The following is a 23,375-nucleotide window of genomic DNA, read 5'->3' on the forward strand; positions in this document are numbered from 1 at the left end:
AAATGTCACTCAGCAGCACAGCAAGTTTCAGAAAGCTTACCCAGGCATGCGGGGACTGTCGAGTGGCAGTGACACTGTCCTTTCAGTTGTGTCAGCTCCCAGCATCACTGAGTGCATTAATGCCACGAGGCTTACTGTTTGCTCAGAGCGGAGCTGGGGGAGGTGTTTCTGTGTAAGTGCCTCTTACCCTCTCCATCTGAAGTGTTTTGTTTGAATTTGGAAGTATTTTGGCCTTTCTAAAGTGGATTTATGTTTATACTCACGTCTTTGTTTTCAGCTAAGCCATAACATTAAAACTGTGACCTTACGACCAAATGGTAGAAAACTGTGCTGCCTGATGCTAACACTAAAGGATACCAGCTTCCTGACGATTGATAAGGTGCCGTTTAAGGATGCGAATGAAATGCGGATGTATTTGGATGCGGTCCATCAAGACAGGGTTCACACTGGTAAGTGCGACTGTTTTAAGTCACATTAATGACAGCTTAGAGGCGGGCCAGCGCTGTGTTTTCTTTTTTCACCGTTAGCCACTTTGTCCTCCTTGTGTGGCTTTCTGTGCGTGTTATATTTATGTAAACTCTTCTTGCTGTCCTTAAACCCCAGTTTTTGTTATGTACTTTTCTCATAAGGTGCCTGTGTCGTGCTGAACAGCAAGAGATAAAACGTGCATGAGTTGTTTCTGTTGTTAGCGTGTTGATATTTGGAAAACCTTGTCTGTTTATCACACCTGTGTAGTCTCTTTCCTTTTTATTTTTCATCTTAGATTGTTTCTTGTTTTTTTTTTTAAGGATAGGAATTTTACGGTACACTAAGTAAATGACCAGTGTAAGGGATATCCATAAACACTTGCTCATGTCTGTGCGCTCAGAATATTGCTCTGTCTGTTGGCAAGGAATCTATTGTGTCTCTTCCAAAATCAACTGTAAAATAACATCTTATGTAGGAATGCCGATCAGTTAAATGGCCATCACATCAAACGTTGTGTACTTTTCCTCTCAGCTGGGAAAGCCTCTCAGGGATCTGGCAGCTTTGGAGGTGTGCTGGGCAGCAGGACCACACAGAAGGAAGCTAACAGGCAGTTCTCTTACATAGAGAATCAGGTTTGTTAAACTTCGCGTTTTTCCTCTTCTCTAATTTTATTTCCTTCATTTCCTCCTCTCTCATTGCGTGTTGTAAAAGCGCTTAAATACTTGGTTTGCATCCAAAGTCTTTGTAATCCAGAGGGCTTGTGCTGGGCATGCACGGGATGGTTGGCAGTGGTGCGTCCTGCTCGTGAGGAGACTCGTCCTCCGTATGCGTTCAGTTCAGCAGCTGCCTGCAAAAGACTGAGTTTGTTCTGTGTGCTGAGCTCTCAGTCAGGCAAAAAGCAGCAAGAGAGGAAAAGCACGTGGTTGAGACTTGATTTTCTGAATATCCTTGTTTGCACTGAACACCTTAAATCCACAGCAGCTGAACACGGTGTGAACAGCAGAGGTCTGACTGACTTTAGTAGACTTCAGCCAAATGTGTATCTTGAAAAGCTGATGGTTGAATTTTTGTGTCAGAGAAGAGTTCCTGAATTTGTGCCATTGTGCTCATTTTTGTGTGTGTGCATTTTGCAAGCTTTTACCTGGAAGTGGTTTTCCTTCAAAAGGCTTTTGTTCTTCCTTTTCTGCCTCCGTAAGGCAGATTTCATGGTGTATCTCCCAGCTTTAATTTACATTGTTATCTCTCTGAATATATTTTTATTACGGCCCTGAGGGCGAGTATTTTTGACATTGTCCCAAAACAAATTTTACATGTTGCTTAGAGGCAATCTCGCAGTAAAAACTCGAAAGCTGTGTATACAGTGGTAAGATTAGACATGTTTAGTTTTCAAGTCTAAAGTTGACCAACATTCCTTAGTCAGCCAGCTATTAGCTCTTTTCATTGCATTAGCCCTAGGCTGTCAGGGCACTGCTCTAATTGTGTGGTTTTTAATATGGCTTTTTTTTTTTTTTTTCTTTAATACCACCCAGGATTGATCTGAGGGCGGTTAGGAGTTGCGCCTTGGGTGATTAGATCTGAAAGCACGTAAAGGGGATTTTAAATACAAAAGTCCAACTGATTTAACATTGGAAGATGGAAAGGGAAGTTGGTTACTGCGATAGTTTCATGCTTCTGACTTGTATTGATAGAGTGAAAAGTTTGCATCCATCTAGTTAGTGTTGAACCTCTTATTCGAGTAACGTTTCTCTGCTGTTGGGTATTATGCTGTGTCAGCTCCAGCAGTGGTGTAAATGCTAGTTTAGCCTCCTGGTAGTTGTGTTTTTCACTGTTTTGATCGTCTCCCTGCCCCTTTCCACTTGGGTTTTGCAGCCTCCCCCCAAACGAGTGACCGTGGAAAGTAAGGATGAAAATCCATTCCGCAAGGTGCTGGGTACTCCAGCCAGAGCACCCGTTAAGAACTCTGCTGGAACTGGAGCACCTAGCAACAGGGTGAATGTCACAGCGTCGCCTGCCTCGTCCACCCCTCACAGAACAGGCTTGCTGGAGAATCGGTAAGTGTTAGCCTGTTATCAAAGTGAAAATTGCAGAAGGTAAGGGAAAAATGCGTAGAAAGCATTAAGAAGTTACCTGCAGTTGGAAGAGGCTCGTTTACTAGCCTTCCTGAAAGAATGACCACTGCAAAATTTTTCTGTTATTAGTGAAAAGAGGAAAAGAGCACAGCCTCCTGGTTCAGAAATGAGTGAAGATTATCCCAAAGAGAACGATTCTTCAACGTAAGTAACTGTTGTTTCTAGTTTTTGGTGTAAACTCTGATGGTTTGTAAAGGTCATTTTTTTTGAAAAGAGTGCCTGGGTCTTCTCTGTCATGGCAATGTGACAGGCCAGCCACTCCTCTACTTCTGAACACCCTGAATGCTTGAAATGGGGTTTGCATTCAGGGTTAATGAGGGAAATGCAATCTGATATAACGACTGATTTATGGGAGGATGGCACATGCGAAGTTTGTGTCTCCTTCCTTCTGTCAGCTTAATCTGGGTTGTCCCACGTGCTGTATGCACACAGCAATAGGTTGCTTCTTTCTTGCACTTGTTTTGTTTTTTTCAAGACAAAATTCACAAAGGGAAATTGTTGTTTGTAAAGTGATGTCTGTGTGCATATCGACATTTAATAAGTTAAAAGTTTTGTGTAAATGAATTGATTGAACTTATTTGTCAGCAAAGTTTACCTGTTCCATAGTCAAGTATTAAAGGTGATAGGACATAAATGCTTTAAAATAAGTTGTAAATTGTCAGCCAGGAGTATACTGCATTTGCTCTGAGTTCTGACTTTGAATGCTGTATAACTGCAGGAATAATAAAGCCTTGAGTGATCCAGCGTGGAAGTACTTAAACAGCAGCAGAGAGAAACAGTTGAATCTGAAGCAAGCAGAGGAAAATAGGACATCAGGTAAAAAAAATAAAAGTAAAGCTGGATGATACCTTTTTTTTTCCCTCTGTTGCTATTAGCTCAGAAAGTTGCTGCAGATGTTGTTTCCTAATCTGCTTTTCTTGTTCCACTAACTTTCTTGCTTCCTACAGAGCCATATCTGAGATGCTAGCATCTTGCCTTTGTTTTCAAAGCCTATCCTGGCTTATCTGTCACTGTTGATTAGTGTGACCCTGAACCCTGTACTTGGCTGCCAAGGCCAGCTAGTGTGCTAGCTTGTCAACAAGCAGCCTCACACTTCGTTCCAAGTTGCCCTTCCCCGTGGGAGGGGATTCCTATGCTTATCTAATGATTCCTCTCACTCTTTCTTGTTCGTCTTTAAAGCTCTTCTTTGCTATTAATGCCCACACAAATTGTAGGATAATTTTTTTTTTGTACTGAAAATGCATACTTTTTGCTTTTACCTCCCTACCTCTTCCCCAGAATTTAGAGGGGGAGCTTTATGGGGCTAGGATTTTCGTTCTGTTTGTACCAGAATTCAGGTGGATGCTGATGTGTGACAAGGGCTTATAGGCAATATAGTAATATGGACAGAGTGTACATAAGCTGGTAGTGATCCCAGCTCTTTGATTTTACTTCTTAGTACTGAGTCTTGTTCCCCATAAAGAGGAATGCATTGAAGACTTTGCTTTTACGGAGAACATTGCTGAATGCATTTTTTTTTTTTTTTTAACTGCAGCTCTGATGGCACAAATATATTGCTAGGGGAGGAGCAAATAGTGTCAATGGTTATCTCTGGATGAAAATTTGGTTTGCTCCTTAAAGTCAAAGTCAGGCTCTGTCAGTGTATACCTGCAAGTTCAAGGAGTGGTATTGAGAACCTCCTTTCCTTTATAGGGCTGCATTTTTGAATGTTGCACAGCTTCCACCATTCCAAGCTCAGATAGAAGTAAACGTTCATTTATTATCCAACCTAACATATGCTGTGATTCACCTCAATAGATGTTTTTTGTTGTTGTTTTTTGACACTTGAGAGCATGTTTTTTATGCAGCACTATCCGAGGTGTTAGAATCTCAGGATCTGACACAATGATTTTAAGAACGATGAAACAATCATATTTTGCAACAAGTGTATAGTAATTTGCTGTGGATTTTGAAGCGGGCAGAGAAGCTGGTTTCAATTCTGCATATTTACTTCGAATTTTGAGAGAACTGTATAGGGAATTATAAGCGAGGTTTCTGTTTTGCATATCTTATATATTTGAAGAAAAGGTGGTAATTGTTATCTTTCAAATAGTTAAGGCCTTTTAAAAGTTAATAATTGATGATAGTTAATTATTTTCAAGTGTTATATGTTACAATTTGGGCATGATAGGGATTATGGTGTCAAACACAGTTTAAACTCCAGGGTGTCTTTACGTACATATTATTAACATTTGCCTTAGTACTTCTCAGTAGGTGCATTTGTACTGTCTCAAACAAATCTTGAAGATAGTATTTGAAGATTTAGAAACCTTTTTAATAAATACTTTTAAACCATTTGTGTATTGCATAAATAGCCGAGTTACCTGGAACAAAGTGACCTACCTCTCTGTTTTTGTTTTTTAGGCGTTTTACCACTGCAGTCATCATCCTTTTATGGTAGTAGGTCCTCGCCAAAAGAGTACTCTACTGGCAGTTCCACCCTGGACAGGTAGGACTGATTCACTGGTGTGAACTGTAAATGACAGTCCTTTCCCTGGAATTAGGCTCTTCGGTTTCCTGTGCATCCATCACATGCTGTGTGGCTTTTATGCGTAAAACGTGTATAGTTTAAAATCCAAGCGTTCAGTGCAGCTACAATTGCTCTGACACCTACAAACTCCGGTACTGCTTGCAGTAGATGGATTTTCTCAATTCATTCAAGTTGATTGTAGTCATTGTGAGTGACTGATGTAGATGATAGCTAAACTCTAGTTGGTTCAAATGACATACAGATTATGGAACTTCAGACTGAATCTTTGCTTCTTATTTCCCGAGTAGATAAATGCCACAGAACTATTTTAACAGTATTTTAGTAATACTGAATCCCTCTGAGGCTGGGATTCTTCTGTGGTAGATGCTGTGTAATCAGACTGTCAGCCTCTGCCCTAGATAGGTAAGATCCAAGATCAAGGAAGAAAAGAAGCATTATCCACGCTTTACACGTGAGGAGCTAGAGCCAGAGCGATTAGGTTACAAGACCATGAGGCTGAAAATGAAGACCCAAGCCTAGATGTGAATTTTAAGCATATCTTATGACTTACAATCTCGTGCTACGCTGTTGTTCTTCCTCTCCTTCACACAGCCTGGTGAATTGGCGGAATGTCTTAAAAACAAAAGACCTGGTTAAACACCTGTAGATGTAAAGAAATCTAACCAGAGAAAGTATTTTGTGTTCTGGGTAGAAGTTTGCCATTTCATACAACTTCAGCTTTGATATGTGCCACTTGTCTCATGTGACTTTACCAGTCCTTGTCATCTGTAGTGAAACAGTTTCAGTGTCATGAACTATTGCTATTGAAGGCAGAGCATTAGAAATCTAACACTTCTTATTCTTTAATGCTTATAGGTCTGGTGTGTCCAGCCAGAATCCTTCATCCAAAAGGAGCCTGGGATTTCTTTCTCAGCCTGCTCCTCTTTCTGTTAAAAAGATGAGATCTAATCAAGATTACACAGGGTGGAACAAACCCCGAGTGCCCCTTTCCACCCATCCTCAACAACAATTACAAGGGTAAGTATAATTTTCTTTATCTACTATGCATGCTTTTATCATTAGAACATGCGTATTCTTGTTATAATTGTTTCATGGGAAAAAAAAATCCTGAAATCAATGAACACTGAGACAGGGAGCACATCTCCTAGTTTGGAAAATATGTATTCCTCGAAATTGACTTCCTCGAAATTTTAGATATATAATAACTTCAGGAAATTGACATTGCTTTCATATGCTTCCATGGTTCATTTTTATATCTCGTGTATGTACACACACATTTTAATATTTTGATTGTAGAAACTCATGGATGCTTTCCTGACAGTTGCTGCCTCCTATGAGTTTTCAATTTAGTCTGAACGGCAGAAGGACAGCTCCAATTAAAACTGCCTGGGGAGTGTCTGGGGTGTTGAATGTCCTACATGATAGCAGTGCCGTGTTTAACACTGGCACGTTTACACATTTACATACATACCATGTTTAATTTTCTGTTTTTCAGGTTTTCAAACTTAGGAAACACCTGCTATATGAATGCCATTTTACAGTCCTTGTTTTCAATCCAGTCTTTTGCTAATGATTTGCTCAAGCAGGGTATCCCGTGGAAAAAAATTCCACTCAATGCACTTATCAGGTAAAATTCACTTTCTGAAAAGGATATTTTCTCTTTGGTTACCGAGAAGCTAGCATTCCCAGTCCTGAAGCACCTTTGTAGAGGGTGATGTGCATGTGTCCGTAGATGTGTGAGCTGATTGTGCTTTCCTTAACCTCTGGATAAAACATAGGGGATTGTCAATCCATTTTTTATTTTTTTTTGCTCTTAGAAAAGTAAGTCCTAGACCTCTCTGTATTCTGGAGCTTTACTTTAGAAATAGGAAGTAGGCTTTTAGGATTTGCAATGTAGAGTAGTCCTTTATGTGTTCTACTGTATTTCTAGTGGTAGAGTAAAATGCTTTAGAAGTGCAAAACACTTCGTAGTAGTTGCAGAATAGCTTCTTGAAACATTATCAGCTAGTGTTTCAGCTGATCACTAACTACTTGCTATGTGAGGGTTTACGCCCTTTTTTTTGGAAAATCTGCTTTGTCTAGTAGCTGTGGAGAGTGTTTGTGTTCAGCCAATTTAGTTTTTTTTCTAAATTCAGATGAACTCTCGGTTCAGACAAACCTCATGTCAAGAAACTCCAGAGGTTTCTGAAATATGTAAAGCACTCTTTTCTCTTTGAAATTTTGAATTCATTTGCCATTCAGATTCTGTTGTATGTCTATCGAAAAGACAGGCTGCCATTTGCATATGCACTGTGCTCTCTGCCATTCAGGATTTTTATTATATGTGCTTTTGTGTACCTCCTTTTCTTTTCCTTCACTAAACGAAAAAGATTCAGGATACCAGAACCATTCCTGTTTCCATTTCATCGCCCTTTATATTGTTTGGGGTCATTTCGATTTTTGCTGTATCTTCTTGAGCTCTTCCCCCACTGCTTGGAATCAGAGGCTGTTCCATGTGCCTTTTTGAAATGTCCTTTTCCTAAATTTTGTAAAAAACACTTCTGAAGCTTGTGCCTCATCTACCTAAAGGCAAACTGTGGGTAGAGCTAGTGGTGGAGTACATCTGATGGAAGGCAATGTGTGATCCTGGCTCAGGTACAACAGGTCAGAGTTGGTAGTCTCTAGTTTGGTGTCTACTGCTTTGGGTATGGGCACTTAATCTAACATGGTAAATGTTACTTGGGTTAACGACAACTCCCTGTTGGCTGTTTTCTGGTGAAAAAGGTGTTCCCTAATACGCTTCCCTTAGCAGTTGTAGAGGCACAGACTTTTGCTGTAGCTCAGCAAAACAGTAGGAACTCGTTGAGCTGCGAGGAACGGATCGGATACTTTTGGTAACTGAGTACCAGGTGTTGGTTTGGAGTGGGAGGGCATTGCACGGGTCTTTCTTTCTATCTTATTTTTTGGTTTGTCATGGAACACCATGGAACATCTTCCCATCATCTTCCAGTGTATGTACCATGACATAAACTGTTGCATATGGAATGTACCAGTGTGTATTTCTGTGAAATTGCAAAGCAGTTAAAAAAGATAACTAAATTGCACTAACTGAGAGGCAGGTAAAGCCGATTTCAGCAGTGCCTTTTAACATGGTTTTTGGTTACACTGTGTAGCTTGAATCAAGGAACTCCTCCTGGCTCCTTTTATTACAGCTTTTGTTCTATCCTGTTATAATGTTTCACTGCCAAAGGACATATGGCTTTAAACTGAGTAGAGTGGAAATCTTTTAAACAAACACACAAAATCTTTGCCCGTAAAACGTGAATTTAAAGATTTATGTGTTGCTTATTTGGTGACATGTGATTTAATATCTCCTATCAGTATTTCAGTTTTCCAAAAGCATTGCTTTTTATCTCATTATAAAAGGTATTGCAGAAGTAAGTTTATAGAGCTTGATAAGGCTCTCCTCTTTATCTTAGGAAAAATCTGGAATTCTTTTGTTTTTTTTTTTGGGTCCTGTGCCAATGGTGATCTCAAGTTAGAATTCAAAATACTTGAAATGTAAAAGGCTATTTTCCATTTTCTGAAATATTTTCATACAAAATCCCTGCACCGCTTATCACAGGGTAAAAGCTTTTAGGAACTCTTAAAATCAGATATCATGAGTTTTATTGCATTTCCCTGAAGTTGTGGACAACCAATCAATGTCTCATCGCATTGACTTCTGCAGGCGTTTTGCCCATCTGCTTGCTAAAAAGGATGTCTGCAGCCCTGAGGTTAAGAAAGAGCTGCTCAAGAAGGTGAAAAGTGCCATTTCAGCTACCGCAGAGAGATTTTCTGGGTATATGCAGAATGTAAGTATCATAGCATTTAGACACAATTGTGTATGTTGTTCATTGTTTGGACTGCATTGTCAGGCTTCATCTCTGTTTGACAGTGACTTGAGCTTTTGATTGAATGACAGCCTTTGCCTGCTGTTTGTTAAAGGAGAACTGTCTTAGAAGTGCTGAATGCAGTAGACAGAAATGTAACTTCTCTCATCAGCATGTATGAGAGGTACTGAATGGAGTCGTAGAAAATGATTTGTTGAGCGTATCCTGTTTCTAGGATGCACATGAGTTCTTGAGCCAGTGTCTGGACCAGCTGAAGGAGGACATGGAAAAATTAAACAAAACTTGGAAGAGCGAGCCAGTCCCTAATGATGACAACTCACCAGGACGGGCTTCTGATGACCTCTCAGCCACCAAAGTTTATACTTGTCCGGTTATCAGTAACTTAGAGTTTGAGGTTCAGCATTCTATCATTTGTAAAATGTAAGTATGCTTCAGAACCTTTCTCATACTTATTTAAATGATTGGGAAGAGTTTGCATTTTCTAGGACTTTATCTGCATACTATAACTAGAACTAACTAGTAGTACATCTTTTTCCCAAAGCTAGATATTTATAAAATATTATACAGTCTAGAAATAACGTAAACCTCACACCACACTGCTGTTGCAGACCTTCTTTAAATAGCCTCTTACCATTTAGTGCTTCATTACATATCCATTGGAAAGCTGTTGTGCTTTTCTTTTTTGTCTGCAGCTTGCATGAGAATAGGGAGAAGAGGGTTCCAGCCAAGCAATGTCTTCTACAAAACGGGAAGCTGTATTTTTCTTGTTCTTTCTACAGGCTTCCGAGGAATGGTGTTTTCTTTGGTCTCTGCAGGTTATTGCAGTTATAAACCGGTATCTCTTGCCATTTGTTGTTTATGACCTGTGCAGGAGATTCATATACTGGATGCTTGTATTCCACAGAATTCTCATTAACACGGATATTTGGGAATATTACTTTCAGAGTGTAGAGCATTAGTTCCCTAAAATAACTAAAAGTAAATTGCATGCAGATAATAATTATTGAAGATAAATGACTGTAGGATCCTTAAATAAATAAGGTCTTGTTTTAGGCATATGGACTCTTACTACTTTGTTTTGAAAGAGTTACAAAGTATTTTGGGGCTTTCCGTTTTTCTGGGGCTGGTCTCTTTTTTTCTCCTAAAAGTGTTGAAGGGAGACTACTTGTTCAGCTACGTGGCAGTCCCTTTGGTTTGTCATATACTTGATCACTTGGCCTCTCCAAAGCAGTTTTCACAGACCAAGTTTTTTTGTTCTTTCTCCTCCTCCACAGAAGTTGCTTTCAGTTTCTGAAACATCAAAGTGAAATCCCAAAACTCAGCTTTGTCATAAGCATCAAACACTTTCATTTTAATACGGGTAAAAATAGGTTAAGAGAGATGCATATATTTACTGGGAAGTTACTTTAGCCTAAAAATATATACGTTGTCATTAATTTCAAGTTTATTTTTCGTCACTTTCATAAGCGTGTTTCTTTTTTAGGTGTGGTGAAACAGTCACCAAACGAGAACAGTTTAATGACCTCTCCATTGACCTTCCTCGAAGAAAGAAATTGCTTCCATCGCGATCAATCCAGGATTCCCTGGACCTCTTTTTTCGGGTACATAGTTTGTACTTTTTTTTAAATTCACCGTGGAGTATGTGCAGATTCTGTACCATATGGAAATTTTGATTGCATAGCTGATTATTAGTTTCTATGGCAGTGATTGAAGATCCGTGAAATAAATAATGTTGCGCTCTTCTGAGGTTGGGACATTCAGATTATACAGGAGCCCTTATGGTAAAATGCTATGCAGAACTTAACGAATTTTTATAATGCTGCTGTGAAATAAGTGAATTTCCCCGTTACATGCTGGAAGTGTTGAGGCACAAATGAAAGCAAACAAAAGAAGGGAGATTGTCAGATTGAAGTAATCACTCAGAAATTGCTGCTTCCTCTTCCGGGCTAAGATGCTTCAAGAGTTTGTGCACTGATCTAAACTGGCATGGAAGAGCGTCATTGCACAGATCTGTTAAAACAAACAAACAAAACTATGATGCATGCTCATCTTGTAAGTAGACTTGCAAGACAAGGTTTCTGAAAGCTAAAAATGAGCCTTACCTATGTGATTGCGTTGTGTTTTTATTGTATCTTGAGGGAGGCCTGTGTTTTTTCTCCTAGTCCCATTTACAGATGGTGTTTTTGACAGATTAAATAATTGATGTGCTTGTTTTTCTAACAGCTAGTGGAGGTCTTATGCTTATGATTTAAAAAAAAAAACAAAACTAACCCCAAAAAGATTATTAAGATTATTGTTGCGTCATTCATCTTCGCACGGAAAACATCTGTAAAAATGCTTGGTGGCTGAGTCATGTAACATCAGCGTCAGCGATAGTTCTCCTTTTCATGCCTGTTCAGCTACTCAGCTGCAGCACATCTCTGACAAGGTTAGATGAGGATAGCTTTTGAGGAACAAAGCTGAGGTTGTGAACAAGAGAGAGGACTTGATGGTAAATTATCATCAGCCAAAAGCGATTGGGGAAAAAAAACAAACAGCTGTATATGTTAGAGAAAACAGCAAGCCTTGCAAGATTATCTTCTCTCTTTGAAGGCTAGTTTGTCTCAGCTGAGGTTATTTCAGTGATCTGTGCTATAGGTTTGTGGGAAAAATATTCCTCCCCTTTCCTCCTGTATCAGTGGATATATTGTCAAATGGTGAGCTTTATTACCTGAGCTCCTATTGGATGCCCTCTTGTTAGATCATGCTGAAGGTGAATATAATTTTGAGTGTGGCTGCTGTCTTGAAGAGCTTCTATGACAGCTGAAAGCGAAGTCCTTTCTGCTGAGATCTATTTGATGCATCTTTTCTTCCACTACTCATTTTTCTGTTCTCACGCAGGCAGAGGAAATTGAGTATTCCTGTGAGAAGTGCAATGGAAAGTCAGCTGTTGTCACACACAAGTTCAATAGGCTTCCCAGGTAACTGTTGGCACCTGTTCCTTTCTTTCTTGGAAATGTGTTGCAAAAACCCCTCAGATTAAAGCTGGAATAATGGATGGGACACCTTGTGTGGTGGTCAGCATGTAAGAAAGATGCATGTGCAGGCAGTAGTTTCTTTGTGCTGTTCTTCAGTTTCCCTCTGAAAACCTTCTGCGTGCTGAGCACCCTCAGCAACACTTCTTCCTCCCTGTCACAGCACAAGGAGACATGAGTTTTCCCTTCCTGCTTTCACTGGGATTTTGGTAGCGTGAGAACAGTAAATATATTTTGTAAGCTTGATATTCTGTGCTCAGTTGACCTGATGGGGGAGACTGAGTTGGAGACATTCCTACCAGAAGTTATCTTCGAAGGTTTTGCTTTGGTCACTTCTTCCTGCATTGATCCCTGTTATCTCTCAGCAAGCAGAGTGCTTCAAGGAAGAACGGGAACACTTTGAGAGTTAATGGCACGCGCAGTAGTTTAGTTCATGACTTGAGTAGAAGTGTTTGGTGGTAGGGATTATTCTTGGATTTTTTTTGTTTTCCATTTTCTGTCTTGAGATTAACCGTGCCATTTGTATTTCTTTCTCGACTTTCAGGGTCTTGATTCTCCATCTGAAACGATACAGCTTCAATGTAGCCTTGTCTCTCAACCACAAAGTTGGGCAGCAGGTGGTTATTCCGAGATACTTAACCCTGCTTTCACACTGCACAGAAAGCACGAGGCTGCCGCTGACGCTGGGATGGAGCGCCCATTCCGCAATGTAAGTGTACAGCTCGTGATTGACCTGTGCCCTGTGTAGTGCATTCGATGAGGTAGGCATTGTCAGGTCTTCTCTGGACAATGTCTGGATAAAGAAACGCTAAAATCCTGCGGTTTCAGAAGTGAGATATCTAATATAGGCTATTTAGTGCACTGTGCTAATTTGTAATGTCGTGAGGACACGGCATGTTCTCATGGCAAGGAAGCATGATAGAAGCAGTAGGAAGACTTGGTGGGACATAATCCAGGGAACATTTGGTAAGATAGAATTCTTCACTGTTCTTGAAAACAGATTTATATCCTTTTTAGAAAAACTTTTTGTGAGTAATTAATATAATTTATGCCTCCCAGTCCAAAATCTAGATTACCTTTTGCTCACAGCACACTTACCTCTGCTTAGGAGATACAGCATCGTCTCTTTTTCTGCTAATTTCCACTTGCACATCTTGTACTGTCATTCATTTTTCACTCTTTACTGTGCCGCTATGGTATTTGAACGCTTCACAGGCCGAAAATACTCTCTCCTTTTCCCTCTGACAGTTATTTCTGTACAGCTGCTTGTCCTGAGACACAGAGATTAAACCGGGCCAGTTGTCACAGAGGAAGTTTGTGGCAGAATAAGGAAAAGATACCCTTAGGTCTCTTGTGGTCCCCGCCTGCTGACATAACCACGGTAACTGTGGTGAGATAGGACACATCTGGTGTGTATGTTCAGCAGTACGGCCAGCACATTTCTCGTGCTGAATGTTTAGAGGAGTTTGAGAGTTATGCGGCAGTTTTCCAAGAGTTTGCTGTAACAATAAAAATCTTTACCTCTTAAACATAATGAACAGTTTAAGCTTACCAATGCAGACATACTTTAAAATATATTTAAAACAGCCTTTCAGTGACTTTTTTCTTTAGTCATTGAAACCATTATGGCTTACCAGAAAGTGAAAGGGTGAGTAAGATGGAGAGAAGCAGCCTTGGTTTGAGGGGGAAGATTGAAAAAGATTTCTGCATTGGCAGCTGTTTGGTAGATGTGTGATAGCAATGGGCTTTGAGGAGCCTGTGAAAGGATCAAGGGGACCAGGAGGTTTGTTTAGAAGGATTTAGGTAAGGAAGGAGAAATAGAGGCATGGGACATGCCAGAAAACCGGCTGATCCAGACAGCAACAGGAGACTGTGGTTTTGAGAGCAGGAACTCTAGTGATGGTGGGAATAAAATAAAATTTAAAAAAAAAAAAGTTGTCTTGACATGGGATCCCAAAGCCTTTAATTTATGAGCTTGTCCCTAAGGGTGCATCACTAAGAAGTGAATCAAATCTAAAGGATTACATATGGTTTTGAACAGCTGTTGTATATTTATGGCATCGTAGAGATACTACTCTAAATGTAAGCAATTAGCAAGTACATGATGTTGTTCTACATGCTTCTTTGAACATGGATTTGCATGCACAGCAGACGAGTAAACACTTATTTTTTTAAGACTGTAACTGCTGCAATAAATACTTTGCTTTTTTAATAGTTCCCGTCCATTGAAAGCCTCCCAAATGGTGAATTCCTGTACTATAAGCACTTCCACACCTTGTAGGTGAGTTATAGCTCTGAAATGCCCATTGCCTGGCATTTTATGGGATAGTGTTCAAGGCATTTTAGAATTTTATAATTCTTCTTTTTATTCTTTCTACTTACTTTTTTAGTTTAATTTTTCCTCTTTTAATAAATTGTTTTGGCTACTCTTTTTTTTCATATCTGAGCTTTATTGGTGTTGCATGTTAGATGAAATTAGCATTAATGGTGCAATTTGCCTAGTTGACACAATCTTTTCAGCATTTCTCTTGAGAACCTTTGGGAGCTTGTAAGCAAGTAAAGATTTTATATTTTTTTTTATGCAGAAGGCTCAATGAGAGAGATTTAGTTTACACAGATGATTTATCAGTGCCAGGTATCTTAAACTACCTTCTATTCATCATTGCAAGCTATGCATATAAGAAGCAAAGTGGTTTCTACTTCTGCAATCTAGTTTTTTTCCAACAGTATATATGGAGCCACAACATGAGTATTGCAAACAGGTGGTTTGTTCCTTAGACTTATTTGTAAAGATGAGGGGGCATTATTTTCGTAGGCCATTTTGAAAGGACAGTTTTTGACACTGTCGGAAATGTGATATTGCTCTGAGTGGTTTTGCACTGTGGAATACACTTGGAACAGATTTCCTGATTGACCAGATATCCCAAACTTCACTGAAGTCCCTTTTCTTCTGCTCTAAAGAAACAGTTTATCCCAGTGAAAGAGCAAATGGGAAAAATGGAGGGAAAAAAATTGTGCAGACTTGCAACTTTATATCCTAGTGACGATGTGGGAAGTCCTGTGTCCAGCTTAATAAATTTCATAAGTCAAATAAATGATTTATGCTGAGTTCTACCTGTCACTGTGTACTCAACTCAGATGAGTAGGTTAACGGTTGGACTTGATGATTTTAGAGGTCCTTTCCAACCGAAATGATCCTATGGTACCTCTCGAGGGTTGCTTGGTAATAAAGTGCAGAATCTTGTTTTGTGAACTCAATTCTGCTACATCTTAATATCCTGCGAAAGAAAAAAAAAAAGTAACGCTTGGTAGCGTGGCAGGTAAACCATTAAGTGTGTGGTTCTTGCTTTTACAATGTCAGCTGCTATTGCAGACTTGAAGAAGGTATGCCAATTAAACTAGTGAAAGAAACCTTTTCTGAAAACCCTGCTTCCTACATTAATAAATTTTCATTTTCAACAGTTGCTCTTTTTTCCCTAAATTGTACTGCCCAACAATCTGAACATTTGGCGTAACAGTTCTTCAGTGAAACAGATTTGTATAATGCTATGAAGTTTTATAGCCATATTTCTAATTCACAGAAAATACACTTTCAAGTCAAAGAGCCCTACAGCACTCTATGTAGATTCGGACAGTGATGATGAGCCATTGAAACGCTCCGTTGCCCATAGTCAAAGGTTGTGCAACATACAGACTAGAGATCAGCAACAACTGCAAGAAGAGCAAGAAAAGGTAAGGGGAAGAAATACCAACTTTTGTCTGCATAGATCCGATATGTGCTCATGGTTGGCTTGTGCTTTTGTTTGCATAGACTGTGAGTAAAACTGATGCAAGATATTTTTTTTTTCTCCTAATTAGCACTGTGTTGCTGGAAGGCAGTGTTTTCCTATGCCAGCTAATTGACCTCTCTGTACAATTGCATTGGGTTCCCACTGGGAACAGAGGTAATTGTGTTGTAACTGCACTTAACTTGTTGGGTTCTGTGTGCCAGCTGCTTAGCAGTTCTGTCAGTCCTTTGGGCAACTGTCATTAAGGATGTTTCCAGACTGAAATAAAATGGGCTGTCAATAATAAAATTATGTAGTAAAGCCCTTGATTAAATTAGAGCTAGTACAAATTGGCCTGGGCAAAATACTCAATTGAGAAAACTTCTTCCACATCTGATTTGTGTCCCCTTTTGAATACAGCTTTATTAAAACCTTTTTGGATACTAAAGCTATTAGTCCTTGGAGGTAGATGCACAGAGGTGTGTAGAGATTGAGCTCCTTGGTGTAAAGGCACAGTAAACTTCAGATAGCCTTTGAGGTCTTCGTTGTGACTGGTGTTAATGTTTTAAGATATTTTTGCCTCTACCAGGGCAATGTATTAGCAGGTAGGTGAATTGTCTGGGTTAAAATGACGATGCAGAAGGGCAAGCCGGAAACTTAGAGGTTTATCTTGCAGTACCACTTCATTCTATTAGGGGGTTGTAGGTCTAGTGCTTAGAACAAGTGTCCTGCATCTCAGCTTCTCGAAAGCTTTTGACAGTGTTTATGGGGTTATTTTAAGCAAGCAGAAAAATGTGTACTTGATTATGACACGGAAGGATGGGTGTAAAGCTGGCTGAATAACACTTTGTGGAGAGGTAGGTAACTACAGTTTCTGATCTGATGGGAAAAATCAAACCAAGGGAGGATCCTGATCCATTTGGTATTTAATAAATAATGAAATAAATGATGAACTCTAAATTTCCAGAACAGACAGAGCTGATAAAGAATGCGAGTGTGTTGAAGTTCAGGGCTACAGTTAGAATGATCTTGATAAATCTGAGAAATTGCCTAAAAATAGGAGGGGTGGTTCAGTAGGAGCATGCTAAAGGTGCTAATCTTAGCAGGACTAATTAACTGTAAATGCAGGATGGGAACAGCTGGGAAAGCAGTGGCCCTCTGGAGCAGAGCAAAGGGTGACAGTCGGTCACAATGTCAGGCTGACTGAAAAGGCAAATGTATAGACAGAGACGTAGCCTGCAGGTTATGTACAGGAATGCTTAATTTTTTTCTCAGCGTTGAGCTCTAGCTGGAGTGCCGTATCCAGCTTTGAGCTCCAGACTTCAAAAGAGTTAGAGATTAATTGGAGAGGGGCCAGATGAGAGAAATATGAATGGGCAGAGGTGTGGAAAGGAAGATTTGTTGGGGAAAGTACAGGCAAGTGAACTTCGGTCCCTTAGTCTAAGGAGAAGCCTAAACAGGGTGTGTATCTTCAAGGAAAGGAAAGAAGCAAAGGGAAATACTTCAGCTGTTTTCTGTGTCCACAGTTGATAGAACAAGAAGCAATAGACTGAAAGGAGCTGGACTCGATGATCCTCATGGGTCCCTTCCAACTCTGGACATGCTGTGGTTCTGTGAAATTGCAGGCAGAAATTTTTAGACTAAATATTAGGGAAAACTTCCTGATATGCAGGATATGAAGTGACGGACTGGATTGCTTTGGGGGAAAGTAGAAACAAACCTTTGCTGAAGGTCTTGGGAGCAGGGGAGGCAACCACTGTCTTGCATGACACAGCTGTGGCAGCTGTGGGTGGGGGAATTACACCGGCTTGCCTTTGAAGTCCTTCTTCTATAAAGAAAAAGCATTCCAAACTATTCTTAGTGATTCTTCCTCAAGTTTTGTTTGTGAGGAAGTATAGGTAGCCTCTATCACAGGGGCCCCGGGAGTGCAAAAAACGTGGGAATAAAGCGTTTTAATTTGAATAGCAAATAAACGATGGGCTTTCCAGCCTGCTGTGGGAATGAGACAGTGGTGGTAATGACTCCTGTGCACGTTGGCCATTCCTCGACCAGCCATCCCTTCTCATTAACCAGATCCTCCGTGTTGTCCCGGGAGGGCCGGGGCCTGGGCCTAGGCCTCGGCGCGGCGTTACTGCTGCTGCCCTGCGCTAACTACTTTTCCGATCCACTTATTTAAAGCAGCCTGTGCTAGAGCCTGAGCTGCTTCAAGGCTATGCAAATAATTTCTCGTAGAAAAGTTGTGTTCAAATAATGCAGGGCTGCTGCCAAGTCTTTAAAGTCCAGCCGCTGCATTTAGTGGTAGTTGTTGGCAGCGCGCCTGGAAGTGGAGTTTACTCGAAGGGCTAAGCCAGTTCTGAGAGCAGTAGGCTACAGGTGCAGGGCGACATCAGAAAGCTTAAAAAGCAGGTCCTCTGCTTTCCTTATTCAGTGCCTGAATAACTGTGAGGATTTATTGCTTAAAAAGTGATTTAAATTTGTCAGTTCTGATTCTTGGAGACTGATGATTAGAAACAAACAGTTGAATTGGGAAATTCATTGCATAATCTTTTGATAAGCCAGTTCTAATGCAAAATGCTTGCTGTATAAAACTTAAGGTCTTATTTATCAAAAGCTCCTTGTATGTAAATAAAAAGCAGCAGTAAAAATATATTTTTGTTCATTTTAACAAAATTCTGAGAAGCAGCCAAATGCTGTTTGCAGTAAGACCTGGATACACACATTAATAGAAAAGAAAAACAAAGCAACAACAAAAAAATGTGTAATATAGAAATGAAAAAAATAAACATATGGTAAGTAGTATAATTGTTTAAATATGTATTCATGGAGGTTAACTCCCGATAAACAGTTAAGATCAAAATAATGGGTGAAAAAAAAATAATGGAAAACCTCAGACCAAGACCAGAGTGTTTTAGTGTTTTTACTTTCTTCCAATTTAAAGCCATTCTGTTCTCCTTAGGAAATAATAACTTCCCCCTGCCCTTACCTCTTGGATTAACTGTTTTCTTACCCTATTTGCCTAGCCCTGTGTTGTGTTCCTTACCCCCACAATTTCTTATTGCAAGTCTGTTGCACCAGATCTAGTATTAATTCCTCTTCGTACCAGCCTGATTTCAGTTCCTGTTCTTCCTTCCTCGTGTTCAAGTTCAGTTACGGTCTTCAGTTGCCATTTCAGCCTGCTTTGTTGTTAAACGTGAAATTTTGCTCCTTGTGCCTCAGTATTCTCGCACCGACTTGCCAGAGGCTTGAGGATTCATCAGAGCCCAAAGGTGGAACACATGTATTGAAGGAGATGGGAAGAGTTGGCTTGTCTGTGTTAAGCCACGGGGCCTGTAAAAACTGGTTGTAGTTTATATTTAAATATCGTTCCTTGGAGTGAATGTAGCTACAAAGGTTTTGACTCCATTGAGTCTCTCATAACTATCTGTTTAATGTTGGCAGAGCCAAACTCCCACTCCCTGGGGTTAATCAGCAACAACAACAAAAAAACTCTCCACAGAAATGTAAATCTGATGTTATATACCTGTTCATTCAAGCATTTAATCATAACTCCATTCATCTCTAGGGTTCAAAAAGAAGCAAAATGGAGGGTGATAAACCTGAGCTGGGTAATGCCGGTTTTGATGGGATGAGCGAAGATGAACTGCTAGCAGCTGTCTTAGAGATTAGCAAAAGGGAAGCTTCTCTGTCTCTGAACCATGACGAAGATAAGCCCACAAGCAGCCCAGACACTGGTTTTGGAGATGATGAAATTCAGGAATTGCCAGAAAACCTGGAAACTATGGAGATGGAAAAACCCAAAGCAGCATTAGAATCAGGTAAGGTGAAGTAACCATCTTAAACTGGACTATAGTGAGCTAAAGCAGATTACTGATAGCAGCAGGTTAGTAACATTTGATGGCAGAAGCTGGATGCAAGTGCACTGCTGAAACTGCCTGACTTAGAGTTTTCTCACAGTTTCCCAATATCTAAAGCTCTTAATTCATTGAACTGGAAAAATGTATTTTCTTGTATGTCTGTCACCTCTCAGATAAAGGAAGGTTGTCTTCAGAGTTCATTGCTGTTGTTTTCTCTCCTGATCAACACATGCTTCCACTCATTGTCTCACCAGACAATTTAAATTACTAAGATTTGGCGATGTCTGGAACTTAATCCTCCATAATCAGAAGGTGGTTGTGTTTCTGTAGCTGCTGCAGCCTGAGCAGCGTGGTGGCAGTGTTCAGATTGCTGGTGTGTAAGAGTGAGGTCTGGGGTGTGTAAGTCTAGAATTCTTCCAAAAATGTAGTTATTTTTTCATTATTTAATAATGAATTTAACTCCATCTCTGTTTTTTTCTAATACTTCTTTTTCATTTGAGAGTAGTGAGCATAAGAGACTCAGCATGCAAATCATGGCCTCTGACCCAGATACATAGTTAAGTGTGAGGAGACTGTTTGATCTTGGTATAGGGAAATTGTGTGTCTTAATTGGCTGAAGGAAATTTAAGTGCTTATCGCTTGTTGTATGCTACATGCTTGCACTCAGATTTTTAATTCCACTAGTCTGGAAAAACAGGGAAACAACATGCTTTCCTTTTCGTATGAGAGACAGGAGGTTAAATATTAATAAACACAAAAAAGAAAACTACTGCATTACAAAAAAAAAAAAGTCATTTCACTGGATGACTCTTGATAGTTTTCATGTTGGAAGGCAGAGTGTAAGAACAGCAGATCTGTGGGTCAGCCTTGCTTGAGCTCTCCTTCATACATGCTGTTACTTACGGTAGTGTGAAAGAGCTGTGAAAGTGTGGCTGCAGAAATGTGTCTCTTCAGGTTCCTTTTAAAAGGTATGATGCAATTATTTGGGGGCTGTAGTGTGACATTTAAGTAAAAAGTAGATGTTTAATAGAAGTTTCTGTGATTTCTGATTAAGAATTTGGTTAAACACTCAGCAATGTCTTCAGCTTTCTGTATTGTTGAATGGCCAAAAATCCAAGTGCTATTCAAAGCATATGGTTAGTTGTTCAGATAAGATATGTATCTATGTATTTTGAGTTGCCAGATATGGCAGTCAAATGTAAGACCTCTTGAGTTCACAGTCCTATGCTTTATTTAAAGGAAGCTTAATTGCAAAGGATGCTTTGTTATATCAGGCAAAGTGATTCTAAACATGAAAGATTTAACTTGGTCTGATTCTTATCACTAGTAATCTCTTTTTTTTTTTTTTTTTTTTAATATTGAATTATTTGTGGTACTTTCCAAAAAGGTGGAAAGTAAGACCCTGACTACTTTACATGCATGTATGACAGATGACCTCTCTTATACAAGACACTCAAATAAAAGTTTTGTGAGTTGAGTGTTTCTTACAGTAGAAACACAGTCTGCAAAGATCATGTAATAAATCCTGCTTTGTTAGTCATTTGAAGAGGATTAGACTGATGGATTATGGTTCTGGTTGTCTTATGTTTAAGAGGTCGTAGATACTGAGACTCTGCCTTGTGTAATCCGTGCCAGTAACTAATGAGCAGATGTTGAAGTCTGCACAGGGCAAAACTGCAAAGTTTCACATGTTGCTGCACGATAGCTCTTGGAGCAGGTCTTGACTCCTTTTCAGCTGCAAGCAAACAGGAGAATGAAAGTGTCCTAGAACTAGAGGAGATGTGCGCAGTAGTTGAATGAGCATTTGTTCCAGAAGATGGAACAAACCAAATACCTCCCCCCCAAAATCTTCAGACACAGTGTTCACTTTAAAGATTGACTATGAGGTTTTAATCTTCATGCACTTTTAAGGAAGGGTACAGGTAGCGTTCACAAGATTGAACTCTCACCTGAAGCAAAAAAGCTGAGAGACTGAAGCAAGGCTTGAGAATTGTGCTTACAAATGATTTGGCTTTAATTGTAGCTTTGCCTGTTGTACTCTGAGGTATAATATACAATGCAAATCTATTTTTTTAATCCGTGGTTCTTTCTAGAGAAATTCAAGTGTCAGCTTCATGGCTGCAGAAGCCTGGTGGTGTGTGACATCTTCCTTTAGTTGAAGTCTCTGTTTGAGTGAATGTAAAAGACTAAGAAGATGACTAGTTCAGGCATTAATCAAATGATTCATCATACACCTCTTAAAATGAGAGTCCCCTTTTGAGCTTTTCCCATTTGGCTTTTTTGGTTTTGTTTATTTTTATTTTTTATGGCTGATATCTCCTTGTCAATAGATGTCACTGTGCTGCTAGGATTGTGGTTAAAGAGGATTGAGCTAGTAACAAACAGAAGACCCAGAAAAATATAACTGTACTTTCTGATTCTTTAGGTCCTGCCAATTTCACTGAGATAACTAAAGATTTTGATGAGAATAAGGAAAACAAAACTCCGGAAGGCTCCCAGGGAGAGGTTGACTGGCTGCAGCAGTACGATATGGAGAGAGAGAGGGAAGAACAAGAACTTCAGCAGGCACTGGCTCAAAGCCTTCAAGAACAAGTAAGAGATAAAGTTTGCTTCCTTGACTTGTCTCCCCCAGCAGCGGAAACCTGATAGCTGAAGAAAACCTTGTGTTCAGACAGCTGCAAAAGGATTCTGCTGCTTCTCTGAGAGAAGCAGATGTTCTAGCTCCACTGTACAGTGACAGCACTGGATAGATTTGGATGCGTTTTGTATGTACTTTGGAAAGTACAAACCCACAGATTCCTCAAAGCTTCTGTGCACATTTATACGCTGGCCTGTAACATTATGTAAAAATTATGATAAATGGAAATTATGATAAACTAAACTCTTGGTAGCTGTCATCTAGAACTGACATGCTCACCCTTAGCTTCCCTGGCAGTTGCTTCTTGCCTGAAGGACCTGCAGCAGGTCCTGCCAAGAATCAAAGGGAAAGAAACCGGTTTCAAAGCAAATGCTAGGAATAGCTGTACCAGGTCAAGTTAAAGATCTGCCTAGTCTAGGACCTTGTTTCTGGTAGTCACCAGCAGGAGATGCTTAGTGAAGGGTATTGAAAAGGAGCAACGACATGACACTTCCATGTTAGAAAAAGGATCTTGAATAATTTGGTCTAAAAACAGTCCTTTAAATTGAACTTGAAAAGAATTGGGATCTTGGGCTGCCTGCTAACCGTCCGTGTTCCACTTGATTTACAAGGCCCGTGAGTGATTTCTACAAGTTTAACTCTGCCCCTCAGAGTGAAGCAGACTCTCAGCCAGGTCTTTCTTTAAATAGATGCCCTTGTCTGCTCTCTATTAATACTAAAGCTGTCATGGTTTTCCTTATGAGATCTGGTGTTTCCATGGCTCTTGGATTTTCTCTCCCGTTGTTCATTATGAGGTGCTGGTTGGTATGTTCCACGCCAGATGTAGCTTTGATTCAGCAATGCTAAGCAGTTGAACAAAGCTTCCCAAGCACTTTAGAAACTGTGAGATAAAAGGCCTCCTGCTAATAATGTAAAACTGCCTTTTGAGTGGTGGTGTGCTACAGTTCTGAAATGAAAATCTCCTATTCTGATGATTCAGGCATGAAAATGTGGTGGCTGTGGTTATCTTGATTTGAAATATGTAGTTAGGGCTTTGCGTTCAGGTGCACAGAAAGCGTTCAAGCTCTGAATCAAGCCAGCACATTAAATATTACCGACTGGCT

General features: G+C 39.9%; 1 protein-coding gene across 2 annotated transcripts in view; it reads left to right on the forward strand.

Moving 5' to 3' along the window:
• Positions 1-23,375, forward strand: part of USP37 (ubiquitin specific peptidase 37) — a 35,897-nt gene that overhangs the window by 3,555 nt on the left and 8,967 nt on the right. The window contains exons 3-19 of one of the 2 annotated variants that reach the window (XM_082763809.1): positions 278-449; positions 1,000-1,100; positions 2,338-2,519; positions 2,667-2,741; positions 3,316-3,413; positions 5,001-5,085; positions 5,983-6,144; positions 6,623-6,754; positions 8,837-8,960; positions 9,214-9,419; positions 10,483-10,600; positions 11,880-11,959; positions 12,558-12,722; positions 14,229-14,294; positions 15,595-15,745; positions 19,343-19,595; positions 22,060-22,226. In XM_082763809.1, coding sequence (XP_082619935.1) covers positions 278-449; positions 1,000-1,100; positions 2,338-2,519; positions 2,667-2,741; positions 3,316-3,413; positions 5,001-5,085; positions 5,983-6,144; positions 6,623-6,754; positions 8,837-8,960; positions 9,214-9,419; positions 10,483-10,600; positions 11,880-11,959; positions 12,558-12,722; positions 14,229-14,294; positions 15,595-15,745; positions 19,343-19,595; positions 22,060-22,226 — 2,337 coding nt within the window. The remainder of the gene's footprint in view (positions 1-277; positions 450-999; positions 1,101-2,337; positions 2,520-2,666; positions 2,742-3,315; positions 3,414-5,000; positions 5,086-5,982; positions 6,145-6,622; positions 6,755-8,836; positions 8,961-9,213; positions 9,420-10,482; positions 10,601-11,879; positions 11,960-12,557; positions 12,723-14,228; positions 14,295-15,594; positions 15,746-19,342; positions 19,596-22,059; positions 22,227-23,375) is intronic. The other variant, XM_082763810.1, reaches the window with a different exon arrangement.

Source organism: Aythya marila (genome assembly GCF_965140915.1).
Source record: "Aythya marila genome assembly, chromosome: 6".
Taxonomy (NCBI): domain Eukaryota; kingdom Metazoa; phylum Chordata; class Aves; order Anseriformes; family Anatidae; genus Aythya; species Aythya marila.